The sequence below is a fragment of the Oncorhynchus keta genome, chromosome 34, assembly GCF_023373465.1.
Source record: "Oncorhynchus keta strain PuntledgeMale-10-30-2019 chromosome 34, Oket_V2, whole genome shotgun sequence".
Taxonomy (NCBI): domain Eukaryota; kingdom Metazoa; phylum Chordata; class Actinopteri; order Salmoniformes; family Salmonidae; genus Oncorhynchus; species Oncorhynchus keta.
In genome coordinates, this window is record NC_068454.1 from 9,554,344 (window position 1) to 9,577,252 (window position 22,909).

Here is a 22,909-nt window from a genome sequence, read left to right on the forward strand (position 1 = left end):
AGGGAGAGGGTGAGGGAGAGGGTGAGGGAGAGAGTGAGGGTGAGGGTGAGGGAGGTTGGGATGTCATCAACATCTGAATTAATTAGATTAGTGTCTTGATGCATTGGGCCAATATAGTGAAACACACCACACACATCACACACACACCATTATCCTCTGTGTTTTGACAAAGTCCATTCTCAAGTTGTTGTCATTTCGATCATGAGGTTTGGAGCCTTGATTTCAAGGACAGAAATATTTTAACTGGAATAAAACGGATTATGTTTGAATAGTCAAATGAAATACTACAGTAATATAGTAAGTGTGTAGTGTAGTTGTGTATCTTTCACAAACAAATTCACTGAGAATACATGGTATCCATGCTACAACCTTTTTTCTAGTTTAATTATTATTATTTTTTTTTAATTAAGGGGGTAGATCTGCTTTAATATTGCAGATAGACTGTAGCTTCCATCAATGTAATTGTCTGCATCACTTCCAATACACCCATATTTTTCTTGCTGTATATATATATATATATATAAATAACTTTCCCTCTTTATTATTTTACCCTAAACCTACCACCCCTCCCTAATTGGAGCTAACTAATGGACAACAATATTTAGGCTTCTACTTCCATTTTATACATGCTACACAATATACATTTTATGGACAGTATATTTTACATTCGTTATCATTTGTTTGTTTTTAGTCCCATCCTTCAGTTACCCTCAACCCCTCTCATCTATCTATGAAGACCTTCCAGTCCCAGCCTTCAGTTACCCTCAACTCCTCGCATCTATCTCTGAAGACCATCCAATCCCAGCCTTCAGCTACCCTCAACCCCTCCCTTCTATCTCTAAAGACCATCCAGTCCCAGTCTTCAGCTACGCTCAACCCCTCCCATCTATCTCTAAAGACCATCCAGTCCCAGTCTTCAGTTACCCTCAACCCCTCTCATCTATCTATGAAGACCTTCCAGTCCCAGCCTTCAGTTACCCTCAACCCCTCTCATCTATCTATGAAGACCTTCCAGTCCCAGCCTTCAGTTACCCTCAACCCCTCTCATCTATCTATGAAGACCTTCCAGTCCCAGCCTTCGGCTACCCTCAACCCCTCTCATCTATCTATGAAGACCTTCCAGTCCCAGCCTTCAGCTACCCTCAACCCCTCCCATCTATCTATGAAGACCTTCCAGTCCCAGCCTTCAGTTACCCTCAACCCCTCTCATCTATCTATGAAGACCTTCCAGTCCCAGCCTTCAGTTACCCTCAACCCCTCTCATCTATCTATGAAGACCTTCCAGTCCCAGCCTTCGGCTACCCTCAACCCCTCTCATCTATCTATGAAGACCTTCCAGTCCCAGCCTTCAGCTACCCTCAACCCCTCCCATCTATCTATGAAGACCTTCCAGTCCCAGCCTTCAGTTACCCTCAACCCTCTCATCTATCTATGAAGACCTTCCAGTCCCAGCCTTCAGTTACCCTCAATCCCTCTCATCTATCTATGAAGACCTTCCAGTCCCAGCCTTCGGCTACCCTCAACCCTCTCATCTATCTATGAAGACCTTCCAGTCCCAGGCTTCAGCTACCCTCAACCCCTCCCATCTATCTATGAAGACCTTCCAGTCCCAGCCTTCAGTTACCCTCAACCCCTCTCATCTATCTATGAAGACCTTCCAGTCCCAGCCTTCAGTTACCCTCAACCCCTCTCATCTATCTATGAAGACCTTCCAGTCCCAGCCTTCAGTTACCCTCAACCCCTCTCATCTATCTATGAAGACCTTCCAGTCCCAGCCTTCAGTTACCCTCAACCCCTCTCATCTATCTATGAAGACCTACCCTCAACCCCTCTCATCTATCTATGAAGACCTTCCAGTCCCAGCCTTCGGCTACCCTCAACCCCTCTCATCTATCTATGAAGACCTTCCAGTCCCAGCCTTCAGCTACCCTCAACCCCTCCCATCTATCTCTGAAGAACATCCCGTTTTGATTTCAAGACGCCATCATTTTCCCAATGTGCTGTGAAGTTTCACAAAAGTTCTGAAACTTTAAATTCTCATAGTTTCTACAGACTGTAAATTAAAAATATATTTTTTTTCCTCAGAGTATTATTATATATCATTGACATTTATTGATCAAATCACCCAGCAGCGTTATTTGCAGAGTTAGCGCCATCTAAATGTTGCAATTTTTCTGCCATTCCAGAACCTGCGACCAAAAACAAGCAACATATGGGCAGTACCAAAAATAAGGGCTCTAATGATTGTGTCTCTTCGCAGCAATATCTGCAGAGCTGGGATGGTTGTTTCCCCCATATATACTCAATAAAAATATAAATGCAACATGTAAAGTGTTGGTCCCATGTTTCATGAGCTGAAATAAAACATCACAGAAATCGTCCATACGCACAAAAAACGTATTTCTCTCAAATGTGCACAAATTTGTGCTTGTCCTTGTGCTAGGGACAATAAAAGGCCACTCTAAAATGTGCTGTTTTAGAGTGGCCACTCCAGTTTTGAGGGAGCGTACAATTGGCATGCTGACTACAGGTATGTCCACCAGAGCTGTAGCCAGAGAACTGAATATTAATTTCTCTACCATAAGCAACCTCCAACGACATTTTAGAGAATTTGGCAGGACGTCCAACCGGCCTCACAACCGCAGACCATGTGTAACTACGCCATCTCAGGACATCTGGCTTCTTCACCTGGGGATCGTCTGAGACCAACCGCAGACCATGTGTAACTACGCCATCTCAGGACATCTGGCTTCTTCACCTGGGGATCGTCTGAGACCAACCGCAGACCATGTGTAACTACGCCATCTCAGGACATCTGGCTTCTTCACCTGGGGATCGTCTGAGACCAACCGCAGACCATGTGTAACTACGCCATCTCAGGACATCTGACTTCTTCACCTGGGGATCGTCTGAGACCAACCGCAGACCATGTGTAACTACGCCATCTCAGGACATCTGACTTCTTCACCTGGGGATCGTCTGAGACCAACCGCAGACCATGTGTAACTACGCCATCTCAGGACATCTGGCTTCTTCACCTGGGGATCGTCTGAGACCAGCCAGACAGCTAATGAAAATTAGGAATATTTCTGTCTGTAACAAAGACCTTTTGTGGGGGAAAACTCATTCTGATTGGCTGGGCCTGGCTCCCCAGTAGGTGAGTGGGTCGGCCTAAGCCCTCCCAAGCCCACCCATGGCTGTGCCCCTGCCCAATCATGTGACATGCATAGATCAAGGCCGAATTAATTTATTTCAATTGACTGATTTCCTTATATGAACTGTAACGCAGTAAAATCATTGAAATTGTTGCTTGCGCTTGTATTTTTGTTCATGTATTTGACATTCTGTGTCGTTTCGTGTATCAGTTCATAAACCATGGGTCATGGAGTCGGTACATCGAAAATCTCCTCCAACTATTTTGCAACATGTAAGGCGCAGCTGTCAATTTTTGGGTCCTTAAATGAAACTTGGTATACTTTTTTACTTATAACAATTTTGGTCTTTAATGCAGGGCCGACATACCCATTCCTTACCTTCTTCCCTTTCCACTTCTTCTCCATGTTTGAGGTAATGCTGCAATAAGTTGGATGGGATTTTGAGTAGAGCAGATATTTCCATATACATTTGCTAGCTGGATGTCTGAAATATCGCCACCAGTCCTATTTATGACATAATTTACCAAGATTATGCTGTTTTTATTTTTTTCCCTCAAATGTTTTAAATATATCTTTACCAATTTGTTTATTTTAGTTTAACCCTAATATTTTATCTAATATTTGTTTAGTCTTTTCTGGTGGATTAAACTGAAATTTCAACCAGCTTTCTATTGCCTGTTTTCAAAATAGAGATATTTTGGAGATTATTTCATTGTCAAAAAAACGAAAGTGAGACATTGTAATCTGAATAAAGCGGAAAAAGGGGTGAGCCATTCTTACTAATCTGCTCGCAGTGGTTCTCAATCCTCGTCCTGGGGACACATTTTTGTTTTTGCCCTAGCACCACACACCTGATTCAAATCATCAAAGCCTTTTGACGAGTTGATCATTTGAATCAGCTGTGTGGTGCTAGGGGCAAAAACTAAAATGTGCACCTGTTTGTGTCCCCATGACCAGGATTGAGAACCAGTTTGCTAGAGAACCAGTGTGCTAGAGAACCAGTTTGCTAGAGAACCAGTGTGCTAGAGAACCAGTGTGCTAGAGAACCAGTTTGGATTTAAGTATAGCTTTTGAATGACTGAAGCCTTTATTGAGAGGTCCAATGTTTTAATATTTCATAATTTCTTCCCTCCAAATTCATATTAATTATATAAATAGGGCTGTTTAATTTTGTCTGGCTTGCTGTTCCAAATAAAGTGGAATATTTTTTGCTTATCTAATTTAAAAAGCAAGTTGTTAGGTGTAGGCAGGGCCATGCTACTACTTCTAATGTGCGACCCAATGATGCCCAGACCAGATGATTGGGCCAGAATTCAGGTCATTCCAGGAATGTCCACCTACCGCCTGGAGCTCACGCTCCTCAAAGATCCGGGAGAGGATGAGGCGGCGGAGCGGCACGGTCATGATGAGGATGAAGGGGAAGGCGAGCGAGACCACGGTGGACTTGACCACCCACAGCAACATGATGCAGGCCAGCTGGATGATGGTGAACATGTTCATACGCCACGTCTTCACCTGCAACACACACACACACACACACACACACACACACACACACACACACACACACACACACACACACACACACACACACACACACACACACACACACACACACACACACACACACACACACACACACACAATTATGGGGCTATACATGCTTATGACAAGCCTTTACAATCCATTAAAACAGCATCCTAATGTATTATACCTGCATGCTTTAAGTACAGTGTTACAAATTGTATTGAATTCATACTTTATTGCCAATTAACAGTGTTTGGAAATAATTTATTTAGGGATAATATTCTGGGCAGGACAATTGACATGCTAGACATACAGACAGATAGATGGGCAAAAAATGGTTGGTACCCTGCATATGGAATTTGTTATATAGAATTAGATGGATTGAGCTCCATCTACTGGGTGGATCTCCTCTAGTCTTTTACTTACATTGATCAGAAAAGTGACATTATATCAATGCCTTGGGGCAACTTCATCATATTGTTATTGATTTTTATATATATTTCAATAAAATCACAAACAGACCAGGAATAGAAACCAGACATCTATAACAGAAACGGATCATCATATTCTGGTAGAAGGAACACCTTGGTCACGTACAGTGTATGTGGTTAGACTCTCCATCATATTCTGGTAAAGGGCTCACCTTGGTCACATATATGTGATCGGGGTGGTGCTTGGCGGGCGTGAACATGAGAGTGATGCGCTCGTAGAGCTGGATGCCGGTGATTGACGTGACGCCCATGTAGAGGAAGATCCCGAACAACACGGCCAGCGGAATGTGACGAAGCACATCTGTCATCACGAGGGACATCCCTAGGGAAAGTCAAAGGTGAAAGGTCAAATGTGTGACATTTAGGTTGCCTCGGGATCTGTAGGGTAATCAATCTCGGTTAACCCAAGAATAAATGTTAATCTAGAACTAAATGTTAAACCAGAACTAAATGTTAACCCAGAACTAAATGTTAACCCAGAACAAAATGCTAATCCAGAATTAGATATTAAAACATAACTAAATGTTAACCAAAACTAAATGTTAAGATAGAACTAAAGGTTAAGTGAGGACTAAATGTTAACCCAGAACTAAATATTAAGATAGAACTAAAGGTTAAGTGAGGACGAAATGTTAACCCAGAACTAAATATTAAGATAGAACTAAAGGTTAAGTGAGGACTAAATGTTAACCCAGAACTAAATATTAAGATAGAACTAAAGGTTAAGTGAGGACTAAATGTTAACCCAGAACTAAATATTAAGATAGAACTAAAGGTAAAGTAAGGACTAAATGTTAACCCAGAACAAAATTTTCATCCAGAACAAAAAAATGACAAGCTTTGTGTTCAGGTGGAACACCAAACAGGAACGTAAATACAAGGTTGGTTAGTTTTAATCACAGAGGAAGCCTTGTTATACACAGATAACACCTCTACAACCAGAGGAAGCCTTGTTATACACAGATAACACCTCTACAACCAGAGGAAGCCTCGTTATACGCAGATAAATAACACCTCTACAACCAGAGGAAGCCTCGTTATACACAGATAAATAACACCTCTACAACCAGAGGAAGCCTCGTTATACACAGATAAATAACACATCTACAACCAGAGGAAGCCTTGTTATACACAGATAACACCTCTACAACCAGAGGAAGCCTCGTTATCCACAGATAAATAACACCTCTACAACCAGAGGAAGCCTCGTTATACACAGATAAATAACACCTCTACAACCAGAGGAAGCCTCGTTATACACAGATAAATAACACCTCTACAACCAGAGGAAGCCTCGTTATACACAGATAAATAACACATCTACAACCAGAGGAAGCCTTGTTATACACAGATAACACCTCTACAACCAGAGGAAGCCTTGTTATACACAGATAAATAACACCTCTACAACCAGAGGAAGCCTCGTTATACACAGATAAATAACACCTCTACAACCAGACTGAAGTCACTGTCAACTCATTGTCTGTTTATTTTCCAATTTCTTGGTTTGCTTTCCATGTTACTTTCCTGAATCCCAATGGTAAAGTACACCTCACAAGGTACCATAGTCAAAGACGCCTCAGAATGGACCACTATCTACTATGAGGAACACCTTCCTTCACATCCCAACAACCACCCCAGGACCTAGATATCCAATCCAACCCTTTCCAGAACAACAGCATCCTCCTCACCCACGAGCACGGCAACTACAAGGCCCGTCAACCGCTGCTCCTTCACCTCCTGGATCACAGGCTTCTCGCCGGGCGCTGTGGCCTTGCTCATGACAGTAAGGGCGTTGACGTGCGTGACAGAGCGCACCGTGGCGGCGGTGAGCCAGGGCAGGCCTAACAGAGGGCACATGGCGCCCAGCGTGACGATGAGCAGCAGGTCCAGGTGGAAGCCAGAGCCCTTGACCAGTCGACGCTCCTTCTTGCTGACGATGAGTCTGGGTTGAGGGGAGAGGGGGGATAAGGAAAGTGTAAGGGAGGTATAAATAAACACACACATGCAGAAACACATTTGTGCAAAATCATACACACACAGATATGCGTGCAAAATCACACACAGAGATATGCGTGCAAAATCACACACACACACACATCGTTACACAGAGTATCTGGTTCTGTGCCTGTGATATGAAGATCGTAATTGTGTAACGTCTTTCCTCTTCACTTTACTACAATCTGATTGGTTAATTCAAGAGATGGATCAGATGCCTGTTGGTTAACACTAGAAGTCAAGGATATGTTTTGTACAATTCTACAAAGTCCTCGATAAAAAAAAGTCGGCCTATAGCCTATTTTAGTTTCCGTAACAATAAAAACATGACAGTGTAATCCATTTGATAAACTTTATTTGTATATTTGATAGTAATAGAGTTCTAGAAATGAAATGAAGTCCAGTTACAGATTCTTTTGAAAAAGTTTAAATGAAAAAGATAATAATAACTTAACTGGCCAGTTCACATGTGACATGATTTGCCGTATTCCTAAACAAAAGCACCAGTGCATGAACAAGCGGTTGCGTGGCATGGTCTCTCTGAAGCGGTTGCGTGGCATGGTCTCTCTGAAGAGGTTGCGTGGCATGGTCTCTCTGAAGCGGTTGCGTGGCATGGTCTCTCTGAAGCGGTTGCGTGGCATGGTCTCTCTGAAGCGGTTGCGTGGCATGGTCTCTCTGAAGCGGTTGCGTGGCATGGTCTCTCTGAAGCGGTTGCGTGGCATGGTCTCTCTGAAGCGGTTGCGTGGCATGGTCTCTCTGAAGCGGTTGCGTGGCATGGTCTCTCTGAAGCGGTTGCATGACTGTCTTGGTATTTTTGGACCATGATAGTTCGTTGGTGATGTAGACACCAAGGAACTTGAAACTATCGACCCACTACAGCCCCAATGTTGATGGGGGCCTGGTCGGCGCACCTTTTCCTGTAGTCCACGATCAGCTCCTTAGTCTTGCTCACATTGAGGGAGAGGTTGTTGTCCTGGCACCACACTGCCAGTTCTCTGACCTCCCAATAGGCCGTCTCATAGTTGTCGGTGACAAGGACTATCACTGTTGTGTCGTTAGCAAACTTAATGATGGTGTTGGAGTCATATTTGGTTACACATTTGTGAGTGAACAGGGAGTACAGGGGGGACTACACACCCCTGAAGGGCCCCAGTGTTAAGGGTCAGCGTCGCAGACATGTTTTTTTGCCTACCCTTACCACCTGGGGGCGGTCCTTCACGAAGTCCAGGATCCAGTTGCAGAGGGAGGTGTTTAGTCCCAGGATCCTTAGCTTAGTGATGAGCTTCGTGGGCACTACAGTGTTGAACGCTGAGCTGTAGTCAATGAACAGCATTCTCACATAGGTGTTCCTTTTGTCCAGGTGAGAAAGGGCAGTGTGGTGTGCGATTGAGATTGCATCATCTGTGGATCTGTTGTGGCGGTATGCGAATTGGAGTGGGTCTAGGGTGTCCTAGGAGGATGCTGTTGATGTAAGCCATGACCATCCTTTCAAAGCACTTCATGGCGTGAGTGCCACGGGCGGTAATAATTTAGGCAGGTTACCTTCGCTTCCTTGGGCACAGGGGCTATGGTGGTCTGCTTGAAACATGTAGGTATTACAGACTCGGTCAGGAGAGGTTGAAAATGTCAGTGAAGACATTTGACAGTTGGTCCGCGCATGCTTTGAGAACACGTCCTGGTAATCTGTCTGGCCCAGCTGCTTTGTGAATCTTGACCTGTTTAAAGGTTTTGTTCACATCGGGTACCGAGAGCGTTATCACACAGTCATCTAGAACAGCTGGTGCTCCCGTGCATGCTTCAGTGTTGCTTGCCTCAAAGCGAGCATAAAAGGCATTTAGCTTGTCTGGTAGCCTCGCGTTACTGGGCAACTCACGTCTGGTTTTCCCTTTGTAGTACGTAATAGTTTTCAAGCCCTGCCTCATCCAACAATCTTCAGAGCCGGTGTAGTAGGATTCAATCTTAATCCTGTATTGAGAATTTACTTGTTCGATGGTTTGTCTGAGGACGTAGTGAGATTTCTTATAAGCCTCCGGATTAGTCTCCCGCTCCTTGAAAGCAGCAGCTCTAGCCTTTAGCACAACACCAACGTCCTACAGCACATTGTCTTGGAGTCTGGCGGAGTGCAGCTGAAGTTGGAAGTTTACATACACTTTAGGTTGGAGTCATTAAAGCAAATTTTTCAACCACTCCACAAACTTCTTGTTAACAAACTATAGTTTTGGCAAGTTGGTTAGGACATCTACTTTGTGCATGACACAGGTAATTTTTCCAACGATTGTTTACAGACCGATTATTTAACTTATTTAACTTACACTGTATTACAATTCCAGTTGGTCAGAAGTTTACATACAAAGTTGACTGTGCCTTTAAACAGCTTGGAAAATTCCAGAAAATGATGTCATGGCTATAGAAGCTTCTGATAGGCTAATTGACATCATTTGAGTCAATTGGAGGTGTACCTGTGGATGTATTTCAAGGCCTACCTTCAAACGCAGTGCCTCTTTGCTTGACATCATGTGAAAATCAAAAGAAATCAGCCAAGACCTCAGAAGTCTGGTTCATCATTGGGAGCAATTTCCAAACACCTGAAGGTACCACGTTCATCTGTACAAACAATAGTACGGAAGTATAAACACCATGGGACCACACAGCCGTCATACTGCTCATTAAGGAGATGCGTTCTGTCTCCTAGAGATGAATTTGGTGCGAAAAGTGCAAATCAATCCCAGTACAACAGCAAAGCACCTTGTGAAGTTGCTGGAGGAAACAGGTACAAAAATATCTATATCCACAGTAAAAACAAGTCCTATATCGACATAACCTGAAAGGCCACTCAGCAAGGAAGAAGCCACTGCTCTAAAACCGCCATATAAAAGCCAGACTTTGGTTTGCAACTGCACATTTTTGGAGAATTGTCCTCTGGTCTGATGAAACAAAAATAAAACTGTTTGGCCATAATGACCATTATGTTTGGAGGAAAAAGGGGGATGCTTGCAAGCCGAAGAACACCATTCCACCCGTGAAGCACAGGGGTGCCAGCAGCTTTGCTGCAGGAGGGACTGGCGCACTTCACAACATCGATGGCAACATGAGGTAGGAAAATGATGTGGATATATTGAAGCGACATCTCAAGACATTAGTCAGGAAGTTAAAGCTTGGTCGCAAATGGGTCTTCGAAATGGACAATGACCCCAATCATACTTCCAAAGTTGTGGCAAAATGGCGAAAGAACAACAAAGTCAAGGTATTGGAGTGGCCATCACAAAGCCCTGACCTCAATCCCATCAAACATTTGTGTGCAGAACTGAAAAAGTGTGTGCAATCAAGGAGGTCTTACAATCCTGACTCACTTACACCATCTCTGTCAGGAGGAATGGGCCAAAATTCATCCAACTTCTTGTGGGAAGCTTGTGGAAGGCTACCCGGAACATTTGACCCAAGTTAAACAATTTAAAGGCAATGCTACCAAATACTAATTGAATGTATGTAAACTTCTGACCCACTGGGAATGGGATGAAATAAATAAAAGCTGAAATAAATCATTATCTTTACTACTATTCTGACTTTTCACATTCTTAAAATAAAGTGTTGATCCTAACTGACCTAAAACAGGGAATTATTACTGGGATTAAATGTCAGGAATTGTGAAAAACGGAGTTTAAATGTATTTGGCTAAGGTGCATGTAAACTTCCGACTTCAACTGTATGCATGAGCCAACCTGTATCCTGATCACAAGCTGATCTAGTCTAACACATCTGACAAGCACCACTATACGGATTGACACTCTTCACTGAACAAAAGTGAACTGTGTTACCGTAGCAAGCTGCAACACTTACGAGGTGATCTGTGTCTCCATGAAGATGAGGATGAAGACGAGGAGGGCAGGCACCACCGATGCCCCCATCATCCACGCGGGGAAGGGCTTGAGGTCGCCGAACGGACTGATGAACCAGCCCCGCTTGTCAGGAGACGTGACCGAGAAACCAGACGGTACATTCAGCTTCTGTAAAACCCCAAGCGACAGAAACAGGAAGTTGTTATGATGAGGAAGTACAGGAGGAAGTACAGGAGAGTTGGTTGTGAGAGACGTCATTTAAATATTCAATGTGTTAGTGGTGTGTGAGTTAGGGCGTGTAGTTAACAGGGATGGAGGGTAGCCTTTAGATATCTGTACGGATAGATGTAGGAGTTAGTTGTCATGGTTACCTGGGTATATGTGTCGGGGACAGAGTAACTCAACAGTACAGAGAACAGGATGGAGATGGGGATGCCAAAGTCTCCGATGATTCTTCTGGCCTTGGGGGGGATCACATGATAAAATTGAATTCTTCAGATCATAGGGTCAATTGCAGAGATCATATAGGCCTAAAATAGGAAATTCATACTGCATCCATGACACTTCAAGTTTTTTGTGATCAAATTGTTATTGTAATTTGTAAGACAGATACACAGACAAAAACTTGGACATGAGCTCATGGACAACACACGAGGGGTTCCTGAGAAAATGACTGCGATAGGTTACCTTCCCACCCAGGAATCGACTGTTGCGCAATTTCCTAAGGAAGTAGGCCACAAAGAAGGTACCAAGCATGAGGATGAAAGACATCAGGGCCGTGTTGGGTTGGTTTAGGATGGGGCCATGGGGGTCTGTGGGGTTGGTGAACTCCATGCCGGGAAGGCCAAAGGCAGGCGGGTAGCTTCTCATCAGAGGATGCTCCTGGAATACCTGGAAAAGGGACAAAATATCCATGTCACAGTCAAATGGACGGATCCCATGCAACCAGCTGGGACTTACCATAAAATGATTTATTTTAATTTCCGTCATTATTATATGCCAAATACCACATCTGGTCAATTTGATCTATTCTATTCTTTTCCAAAGAACAACGAAGTTACAGCCCTTTAGACTGTCGTCATGTAAAACATTGTCTACTGGTTGTACCTTGATGAGCTTGGAGAAGGTCTCGTAGATGAAGATGAGTGAGATGAGGAAGGCAAATATTTCCTGGGTGAAGGGTGAGATGTATTTAACCAAGAAGCTTCCCTCGGCCGCCACTATCAACAGCACTATGAAGACGAGCCAGAAGCCGACCCACACCCGGCCCGTCAGGTACTCAAAGCCCTGGGCCTGGCAGAACTGAGGGTGGAAAAGGGAGGGAGGGTTAAATAGATGTTTAACCTTTTACTGCAGAGGGTTAAATCAGGGTTACACAGAGTGTTTGTTGGTAGTCTTAAACAAATCTACTTTGAAATAAAAGTATACACCTCACACACATGCATTTCGCCTTAGAATAAAGAAGACACGTACCACGTCAGATATAGAGTTGAAATGTATTACATTTAAAATTTGCATCCCAAAATTACACTTTACATACATCACAGAAGACTGAAATATAACAAAACCGTTTGACATAGAAACACTTTTCAGCGGGTTACATTTTTTTTTTTTATATTACTTCTGAAAAAATGTATAACATTCCACCCATGAGGCCACTAGGTCATTTGACTGCAGGAGAGGCTATTAGGCTCAGAATATGAGAAAATAGGCTTTCAAATGGAACATGAACTTTCCTAACGTTGTCATGACAATTTTTTAAATGCATAAAATGACTGTGATTTTTGGATGGATTATAATCTACCATCGCCATGCTGTAAATATGTTTTTGTTCAGGCACCTTGTAGAAGGCCTCCTCAAACACCAGCAGGGGTCCTGAGAAGCCGATGATGAGGAGGGGCTGTCCGGCCATCAGAGAGAAAAGTACCCCCAGGGTCGCTGTGGAGATGATGAGCTCCGACACTCCCATCATGCCCTCTGTTTTCTCTCCTGTTTAAATGGAAAGGCAGAAGGATATTGACTGACAGTTTTAAACTTCCTCTCGTTCAGTAACAGCTACTTTCTACTTAATGAGAACACTAGAGTATCAATGAATGAATCAGTGTCTAAAACCTACAGTGACATGCACAGTAGAGATAAAAGGAAATGGAGTTGCCCAGCTAGCTAGGTCGTCACAACATTTTTTCCAATTTGAGGATCTATCAAGCTAGCTGGTTAATTAGCTAGCTAGCTCTTTATGGAGTACACATTCTCTTAGGACAGATAGCAAACATGTCATTGTTTGCTCTGACAAGTCAGTCAATCACATTCTTGAGGTAGAAGAAAAACAATTAGTGTGGGCATGAGCCACCATGCTCTCTTACCCAGCAGCCCTCCAAAGGTGATTGTGGGTGAGAGGGCGGCGAAGTAGATGAAAATGACAGCGGCGATGCACTGTGAGTCCAAGGCATCCTTTATGTCGCTGGCGTAGCGCGGGTAGCGCCGCCTGATGTCATGGATGAGGCCTCCGAAGGGGATGCCCGACCTCTTCATGGGGTCCACCTCCTGGTCCTCCTCCTCTTCCTGCTCATCCTGGCTCACCTCTGGTTTGGACGGACAGACAGACACACAGACAGACTTGCACATTCATTCATTCGACTTGCACATTCATCTTCTGCACATCTATTTAATTGCAAAATTGTAATTATTTCACCACTATGTCCTTTATTGCCGTACCTCCCTAATCTTACTACATTTGCACACACTGTATATAGATTTTTATATTGTGTTATTGACTGTACGTTTGTTTATTCCATGTGTAACTCTGTGTTGTTTGTGTTGCACTGCTTTGCTTTATCTTGGCCAGGTCGTAGTTGTAAATGAGAACTTGGTTCTCAACTGGCCTACCTGGTTAAATAAAGGTTAAATAAATCAAATAAAATAAAAAAGACAGACAGACAGACAGACAGACAGACAGACAGACAGACAGACAGACAGACAGACAGACAGACAGACAGAATGCCTGGGATTCTCAATCTAGTCCTGGGACCCTAAATGGGTACATATGTGCTTCACACATCAGCTGAATAAACTAATGGTCTTAGAACATATAGCCTTATTGTTATATAAGGACTGTATGAATACAAAAAAATACAATAACAAAAAGTAATTAAATCAATCAATCACAGACATTATAATCACCTTTGGTCTCCTGGTCTGTCCAGGGGGTGGTGTGGGTCTTGATGTTCTCTCTCTCCTTCCTCTTTCGCAGCATCTGTTTCTGGAAGGAGGCCACTGTCTTCAGCAGGTCCTTTCCCTCCACGTCCGACGGGGGGATGACGATGCTGCAGTCCAGGAACTCATTAATTCCGTTCAGCAGGTCCTGCCGGTCGTCCGCAAAGTAGGCCACCTCGTGGAAGTTCTGGGGAGGTTTTTAAAGAGATGGGCAATGGTCTGTAAGAACTTGAAAAGCTGATTCCCTGACCCAGATTTAGCCTAGTTCTTGACTTAGAAGCACTTTCAATGGAGGTTGATTACTGATGATTTTTCTGTCCAGGACTAGTTTTAATCTGACTCCGGGAAACCAGCCCTGAACGGAAGTACTATTGGTACCATTTACAGCTCAGAGGAATTAGGGAAACAGTTGTGTGACATTTTTTGTTGTTGTTCAGGTTGGCTACCTTGTCAGACATGAGGGTGGAGAAGGAGCGTCCAATCTCATGGTAGTCCATGTTGGACTGAGCGGGTCCAAGCAGTGCAAAGAGGAAACGAACCGGCACCGGCACCTCCAGGACCGACTCCAGCAGGACTGCCTCACTCAGCCTGATGAAGGCCATGGCTGGCTGCTCCAGGAACTCCACGCAACCTGAGGAATGACACACAGTGGAGAATCTCTGGGACCAATGCTTGTGCTGATGGGCGATGGCTAACAAAGCATGGACTGGATATATACAACGGGTGATTCCAGGGCAGCTATTTTGTATGAGAAATCACATTTGCTGTCAGGGGAGAGGTGAGTTGTGCCAGCTAGAAATGATATGAATTGGTATACAGGGTTCATCCCAGATTTTTTGAACAAGGTGGTACTGCTGAGTACGGCAGGGGGCGGAGCATGGGGTGGTGTCTAGAGCGATTCAGATAATTATTTATTTTTAACACCTGTAACTGCCATTTCCTGCAATCTAGAGCAAAACATTTTGTTACTATATTAAGGTATGGTGCATGGCCTTAAATGACAACAAATAAAGTAAAAAAAAAAATAAAATAAAAAAAAATATATATATATATATATATATATGTATATATATTTGACATAGTGGCACAGCCAGTCCACAAGGTGACGCAGCACGACGCTTGCTTTCTTTGGGGAGAACCCTGGTACACAACGCCTTAGGCCTATGTCGTGAACGGAAAAAGGCAATATTTACAAATGTAGCCTGGAAATACATGTACATCCAAAACACACGCAACATACATACATTCATACAAACATATACAAACACAAATACACACACACACACACTCCTGCACAGATGCTTGCACAATCCACACAATCATTAAGCTTACCCACTAAGACCACGGTTGCTTCTGCATCCTTGGGAATCTTGGCTAGGAGTTTTGTGTGTTTGGTAACCTGTTGTTGGAGAGCCATCGGCAGGGGGGGATGGAGTGATTTCTGATGTGATAAACCAGACAAGCGTTAACAGGTGGGTGAAAGATAAACATTAACATTTCATGTTAAGCCTGTGTGCTAACAAGCTTTTACCAGACATTCACAGCACATGCACAGGCTCTTTCCTCAGTTGGTCCAAAGCTCACAAGTCCAAAGCTCACAAGCCTACATTTGTCAATTTTACAGACTGTTATGAACCTCGAACAGTAAAACAGTCAAACGGTGATTATCAGTGTTTAATGAGCATACACCAGGGGTCAGCTAGATGCCATCGAGGGATTTTTCGGGGGTCCCCACAAAGTTTTTTTGTCATAAACAAGACTGTAAAATCACTGTAAAATCACTGTAAAATCACCAAGAATTCAGCAAAAATATATATATATATATTATTTCGGAAATGTTATCCCAACTATCAAGTTATGAATTTATTGTTAATTTCAAATACAATCTCTTTTTGAGCTTAGTTGTGATCAATTTGCAGAGGACAAAATATTCTAATTATGTTTCGGCCCCCTGACCATCCACTCCGACAAAGATCGGCCCGCGGCTGAATGTAGTCGTCTACCCCTGACATACAGAAATCGACAAAGTGACCAAGGTACGAAATGTTAAAATCCCTGTTAAACGTTTCGAATACGACTGGAGTTATTGATTTTTATGAGTTGTTTGAAATGTTCTAATGTTTCAAGTCACAGGGAACATTACAGTTTCACAGTCAAGAAGTTTTAACAAAGAGCACCTTTGTAAGCTGACCAAGAACCTAATTCGCCACATGTGGAGAGGCTAATAGGAACTTTCTTTCTGTTTCCAATTCCAAGAACTATCTGTGTTTCTCGGTTTCCCACCATGGCTGCATTACTGTCCTAGCCGCATATATCTGATGTTTTAGTACACTCGGTAATGCTCTCAAACTCAAAGCCAGTTCCACTGCTTTTTAAAATACTTTCCCTCTAATCAGGGACATATTTAGACTTGGGACACCATGTGGGTGTACTTAATGTTCAGGTAGAAGATAAAACCAGCAGGCTGCGGACCTCGTAGGGTCAGGGTTGAATACTCCTGACCTAATGTATGTTATAGACAGGTGTGTATAATGGGGTCAAAATAGAATACAATATGACATTTCAAGGTGGAATTTTTGTAATATCCTCCTAGTCTCAGTACTTGTAATCATCTACTCAGATGACTCCTCTACTGTTTTCAGAGGAATTGGACAAGGCTATTGAGCCAAGAAGCAGTGTCGTCTGTCCACCTGAAGGACGATTCAGGCGTGTGACTCAGATGCAGACACAAATATAAAATGATAATCGTCTCCGCAACTCTAACTATACTGGAGCACAACTTTAAACATCCATCTCCACTCCAGCCTGCTGATTAAGATGAAGAGCTACTGGGCTCTATTCAATCCGTATAATGGAAGTTCAGTGTTAGAGCTGCGATTGGCTGGTTAATGCTGCCTATGTCAGCTCATTCTGAAATTACCTTGACATTTCTATCGCACAATCTGTAATGCTTCAGTGATTCAGATGAATTAGAGCCCTTAGATGTCTTTATTGGTCAATTGCACACAAGGTCTAATTGAAATTTGACTTCTGCTTTTAAACCAACACTTCCAAAAAACACACCTACATTTTTACCCTTTATTTAACCAGGCAAGTCAGTTAAGAACCAATTCTCATTTCAATGATGGCCGAGGAACAGTGGGTTAACTGCCTTGTTCAGGGGCAGAATGACAGATTTTGTACCTTGTCAGCTCACGGATTTGATCTTGCAACCTTTTGGTTGCTAGTCCACCACTCTAACCACTAGGCTACACTGCTGCCCAAAATACTGCATGGTCGGAACTAGAAGCATTTCGCTACACTCGCATTAACATCTGCTAACCATGTGTAAGTGACCTGTCTAACCACTAGGCTGCCTGTCTAACCACTAGGCTGCCTGTCTAACCACTAGGCTGCCTGTCTAACCACTAGGCTGCCTGTCTAACCACTAAGCTGCCTGTCTAACCACTAAGCTGCCTGTCTAACCACTAAGCTGCCTGTCTAACCACTAGGCTGCCTGTCTAACCACTAGGCTGCCTGTCTAACCACTAGGCTGCCTGCTGGACAAAATGAAACAAAGAGCAACATTCTTTCTAAGCAGCACCCAAGCAGCCTCCAAGCAGCAGCCAAGCAGCCGCTAAGCAGCCGCTAAGCAGGCTCAAAGCAGCTGCCAAGCAGCCTATAAGCAGCCTATAAGCAGCCCCAAGCAGCTTCAAGCAGTCTCCAAGCAGCACCCAAGCAGCACCCAAGCAGCTTCAAGCAGCATCCATCTCCACTCCAGCCTATAGATGTGCACTAAACTAAACAGACAAGCTCACAAACACATCTCTGCTCTGCTGCTTCTTTTCATGGTGGAGGGCCTCTGTAGGATCTTCAGCCACTAGGGGCACCGTGGTGTCGGGAACGTGGTTGTGGTTGCGTTGGAAGCTGCCGTGAAGGCTTTTAGTAGAGTGGTTGCGGTGGAAAAGGCCCTCCTTTTCGTCGTTGGGGTGGCTGGAAGCAGGAGATACAGGAGGCTGTATTACATTAACAGCGTGGGGCTGGGAGAGGGACACAATGCAATCGGATTGGAACTTCATGAAGGTTGTTATACTATATAATGTGTTCCTTCAATAAGTTGGTGAGTGGCTGATAGTTTATACAGACAGAAAGGAAACAGAAAGGGAACAATCCTCCATACATACTGTCCAACAGCTCTTTCAGCATATGGGCTCCACTGGGTTGTAATGGGTGTGTCCCTGTTAACAAAGACACTGCAGTGTGTGTGTGTGTGTGTGTGTGTGTGTGTGTGTGTGTGTGTGTGTGTGTGTGTGTGTGTGTGTGTGTGTGTGTGTGTGAACATGCCCCTCACAACACACAGACAGTTTGATCACACTCCCGCTCCAACCCAAAGGTGACATCACCACCATCATGGGTCTTCATTATCCGTTTGCTCTCGTTACCCGCCTCCCGAGTTGGACACAAAAGCGCAACAAAACAAAGGAACAAGGTGTGACACCACACCGGATTGTACTCAGGCAGCGCCCAGACTGAGTAAGCCATGAGCTAAATTCTACAGCCACCTTGATGTCTTTCTTTCCACATCATCAATTCCTATGTTGAACTGGCTCAGCCAATTAGACAGCTTTTTCCCCATGGAAAGCAGCTGGTAACATGGTGGGAAACGTGGCCGAAAGGTTTCAACTGATGGGGTGTGTGTGACGAGGCCTGGTGGCGTTGATCGCCGTCTGGTATGTGTGTAATGTGTGTGTGTGTGTGTGTGTATGCTGCACATACAGGGAATCTCTCTGAACGGTTGACAGAGGTGCCACCTGGCCCAGTTTGCTCTATGGTTGGTGACAGAATGTCAGGTGACTTGTCACTGACCCTTGGTGTGACATGGCGTACAGGGAGGTTGGCATCATAAGATAGGGACTAGGCAGGTGCTACTTCTGGGATGAAGCCAGAATACCTTGACAATGTATGGACTTAATACAACTGAAACCATATTTGTCCTCAAGCTTTATTATCACAAATAGAAAAAGGACTTTGATTTTCACAAGAGACACTATTGACGCTATTTCCCTATTGTCCCTTCTGACAGACTCTGAAATTAGGTAATTGTAACCTATTCCAATCCAAATGCTCTGTAGCAATAGGTCTAAAAGAACACACTAATACAACACAACGATCGATCTCAGACACCCTAAAAGGCCTAGAGTTATCCATCCGATCATCCAAAAGGCTTACCATTAAAAGAAAAATGGATGATTGCTTGTGAAGCAAACCCCAGGAACACACCACAACAGTAGTCAGAAAACCATGACTGTTGAGTCTCCGTAAAACATCCATGATCCACCACAGAGGAACTGGAGACACCATGTTAAATTAATACTGTTGATGGACAAACATGGTACCATTCAGTCCTCTTCTTCACTGGAGGGCTTGGGGACAGAGCTGGGACCAAGCTGGGCCTAGGGACCAAGCTGGGCCTAGGGACCAAGCTGGGCCTAGGGACCAAGCTGGGCCTAGGGATCAATCTGGGCCTAGGGACCAAGCTGGGCTTAGCAAAAACTGAATCTGAGGTCAGGAGACCGATAGAAGGGAGGGTTCACACATATTGAAAAGGTGTGTGTGCATGTGTATAGTTTGAGATGCATTGATGCCCCATAGGCCTGTGCACAAACGTAAGGCAACTTTTGGGGTTGTACTGAACTGTGGAAAACCCCCACATTGAAGACAACAAAATACACATAGAGAAAGTGTTCCTTTATCCTTCATGCATGTGTTCATCCTGCTCTGCCCTCAGCCTAATTACATTTGACTGCTGATATTCATTAAGCCTTTTTTCTCCATGATACTGTATAATTCCGGTTGAAATCTATCATGTGCCACCAACGCAGCAGCTCTGTTAGGGCAAATGGTAATGAACTCTAGATCAATAGATAGATAAACCAATGGGGGTTGGGAGGTGAGGGTTGGCATCGGGGTGATACTTTTTTGTATTTTCATGTAGTACAGAAATTACTTATATTTGAATGACTTAAAACTCTGCAGAAGCTTATTTCACTGGGGAAGTCACATTGAGATTGACATCTCTTTGTCAAGTGAGATTATTATTATTTTTTTTTTTTTTTACAAATGTTTTATCTGTCTTATGCAAAAATCTCTGCTATCTACTGTTGATCTACCACTTGTAATCCTGGTTTGAGGTCCAACATCACTTACTACAACCCCTGTAGATGTGGCCTCTCAATGGCACTCTATTCCCTAAAATGTCCACTACTGTTGACCAGAACCACAGATCCTATGGGCTTTGGTAAACAGTAGGGCAGGAAAAAAAACTTGTTTTCAGTTTTTTCCCTTTAGTTTATTTAGTAAATATTTTCTTAACTCAATTTCTTCAACTGTATTGTGGGTTAAGGGCTTGTTAGTTAACATTTCACGGTCAGGTCTACTACACCTGTTGTATTCGGCGCATGTGACAAATAAAGTTTGATTTGATTTGAAAAGTAAGACACTACATAGGGAACAGGGTGCCGTTTGGAAAACAGCCCTGGACTTCCTCTCTCTGATTGACATCTGATTAAGATGATACACGTTCTTGACAGCATGTATATTAACGGGTGTGGAATCTTAACGTCCTCTGAGCTAAAGCCTGGGTAGATGACCACTCACTGGTGTTTGAGCAGCAGGGCACGGAGCACGTTGGCCCGGTCCTCCGCTCTGATCTGTTCTGAGATGATCATGGTCTCCACCACCAGGTTGGCAATGCCAGGCAGAGTGGTCTGCTCCAGGTCCAACAGGACCACACCTTAGTGGCATAGAGGGGGGAGACAAGGTTTTATGAATGGGTGTGTATCTGTGTGTGTGTATCTGTGTTAGTGTGTGTGTGTGTGTGTGGGGGGGGGGTATATCTGTGTGTGTGTGTGTATATATATATCTGTGTGTGTGTGTGTGTGTGTGTGTGTGTGTGTGTGTGGGGGGGGCGGTATATCTGTGTGTGTGTGTGTGTGTGTGTGTGTGTGTGTGTGTGTGTGTGTGTGTGTGTGTGTGTGTGTGTGTGTGTGTTACCATGTGTGATGGTCCTGCGAAGCTCCAGCAGGCTGCGGAAGGAGAGTGAAGCCACATGGGGTTTCCCCCAGCGGTCTGTCTCCTCCTCCACGTCCTCCTCAAACTTGATCCAACGAGCCGTCTCCTTCCAGCGCATCTTCTGATTCTTATCCACTATCAGCTCGTTGAGCTCCACAAACACCTACCAAACAGACAACTGGTTATCCATAACTTCACCTACAGGTACCACACAGACAACTGGTTATCCATAACTTCACCTACAGGTACCACACAGACAACTAGTTATCCATGACTTCACCTACAGGTATCACACAGACAACTGGTTATCCATAACTTCACCTACAGGTACCACACAGACAACTGGTTATCCATAACTTCACCTACAGGTATCACACATACAACTAGTTATCCATGACTTCACCTACAGGTATCACACAGACAACTAGTTATCCATAAATTCAAAAACCGGTACCAAACAGACAACTAACAGACAACATAACTTCAGTAGGTCCTATGATTGACTGTCGTCTGGCCCAGGAGTGTGAAGGTGAACGGAAAGGCACTGGAGCAACGAACCACCCTTGCTGTCTCTGCCTGGCCGGTTCCCCTCTCTCCATTGGGATTCTCTGCCTCTAACCCTATGGCTGACTGGTGCTCTTCCATCCTGTCCTTCCATCCCGTCCCTAGGAGGGGGGCGTCACTTGAGTGGGTTGAGTCACTGACGTGATCTTCCTGTCCGGGTTGGCGCCCCCCCCCCCCCTTGTGTTGTGCTGTGGGGGAGATCTTCGTGGGCTATACTCGGCCTTGTCTCAGAATAGTTGGTGGTTGAAGATATCCCTCTAGTGGTGTGGGGGCTGTGCTTTGGCAAAGTGGGTGGGGTTATATCCTTCTTGTTTGGCCCTGTCCGGGGATATCATCGGATGGGGCCACAGTGTCTCCCGACCCCTCCTGTCTCAGCCTCCAGTATTTATGCTGCAATAGTTTGTGTCGGGGGGCTAGGTTTCTTCCTAGGTTCTGGCCTTTTCCAGGGAGTTTTTCCTAGCCACACCTGCATTGCTTGCTGTTTGGTATTTTTTAGGCTGGGTTTCTGTACAGCACATTGTGACATCAGCTGATGTAAGAATGGCTTTATAAATACATTTGATTTAGTTATCAATAACTTCACCTACAGGTACCAAACAGACAACTAGTTATCCATAACTTCACCTACATTCACCTACTTCTCATACAGTCTAAAAATAAATCTCCTAAGCTCATGACTGAGGGCTTAGACCTGTCATGACTGAGGGCTTAGACCTATGTCATGACTCCAACAGGAGATTCTGGCAACACGCGTCCTTACTGTAAAGTCCCCTGGCTTTAGAGCTGCTTAATCTTTAGTAAAAAAAATACTAGGAAGATTGTGTGTTATTAATGATCTTATACATCCAATCAATCAATTTATCAATTAACCAATCAACAACTAGTCTGATGTCTCACCTCATGGGTCTTCTTGTCAGCCACCCTCTTCTTCCTCTTCAGGCTGGACTGGGGCGGAGAGCTTTTGCTGTTCTGAGTGAGCTGGCATCGAGACGACTTCTTCACCAGATGACGCCTCATCCCAGGGTTGTCCTCGAATCGGTGACCTTAAAGCAACACAACAGAAGCTATTGTTAAT

The 22,909-nt window shown here is 44.1% G+C and overlaps 1 protein-coding gene and 1 long non-coding RNA gene across 15 annotated transcripts in view; both read right to left on the reverse strand.

The window, feature by feature from the left end:
- Positions 1–4,490, reverse strand: LOC127914982 (uncharacterized). 8 transcript variants are annotated; one of them, XR_008089708.1, is made up of 5 exons: positions 3,039–4,490; positions 1,851–2,898; positions 1,601–1,816; positions 1,171–1,278; positions 1–1,062 (listed from the first exon to the last, which is right to left on the reverse strand). It is a non-coding gene; the product is annotated as an uncharacterized LOC127914982 (long non-coding RNA). The 8 variants fall into 8 exon arrangements; XR_008089709.1 differs by having other exon boundaries at positions 1,851–2,968; XR_008089713.1 differs by having other exon boundaries at positions 1,851–2,828; positions 2,969–4,490.
- LOC118366714 (anion exchange protein 3-like) overlaps positions 1–22,909 on the reverse strand; it is a 100,340-nt gene that overhangs the window by 2,253 nt on the left and 75,178 nt on the right. For all 7 annotated transcript variants that reach the window (XM_052493054.1, XM_052493053.1, XM_052493057.1 and 4 more), the window contains 16 exons: positions 22,732–22,877; positions 21,253–21,433; positions 20,857–20,992; positions 18,018–18,192; positions 15,553–15,661; positions 14,667–14,851; positions 14,188–14,407; positions 13,371–13,589; positions 12,848–12,996; positions 12,115–12,309; positions 11,695–11,898; positions 11,379–11,468; positions 11,009–11,175; positions 6,865–7,118; positions 5,326–5,495; positions 4,497–4,670 (listed from right to left, as the gene is read on the reverse strand). In XM_052493054.1, the coding sequence (XP_052349014.1) occupies positions 4,497–4,670; positions 5,326–5,495; positions 6,865–7,118; positions 11,009–11,175; positions 11,379–11,468; positions 11,695–11,898; positions 12,115–12,309; positions 12,848–12,996; positions 13,371–13,589; positions 14,188–14,407; positions 14,667–14,851; positions 15,553–15,661; positions 18,018–18,192; positions 20,857–20,992; positions 21,253–21,433; positions 22,732–22,877 (2,774 nt within the window). The remainder of the gene's footprint in view (positions 1–4,496; positions 4,671–5,325; positions 5,496–6,864; positions 7,119–11,008; positions 11,176–11,378; positions 11,469–11,694; positions 11,899–12,114; positions 12,310–12,847; positions 12,997–13,370; positions 13,590–14,187; positions 14,408–14,666; positions 14,852–15,552; positions 15,662–18,017; positions 18,193–20,856; positions 20,993–21,252; positions 21,434–22,731; positions 22,878–22,909) is intronic.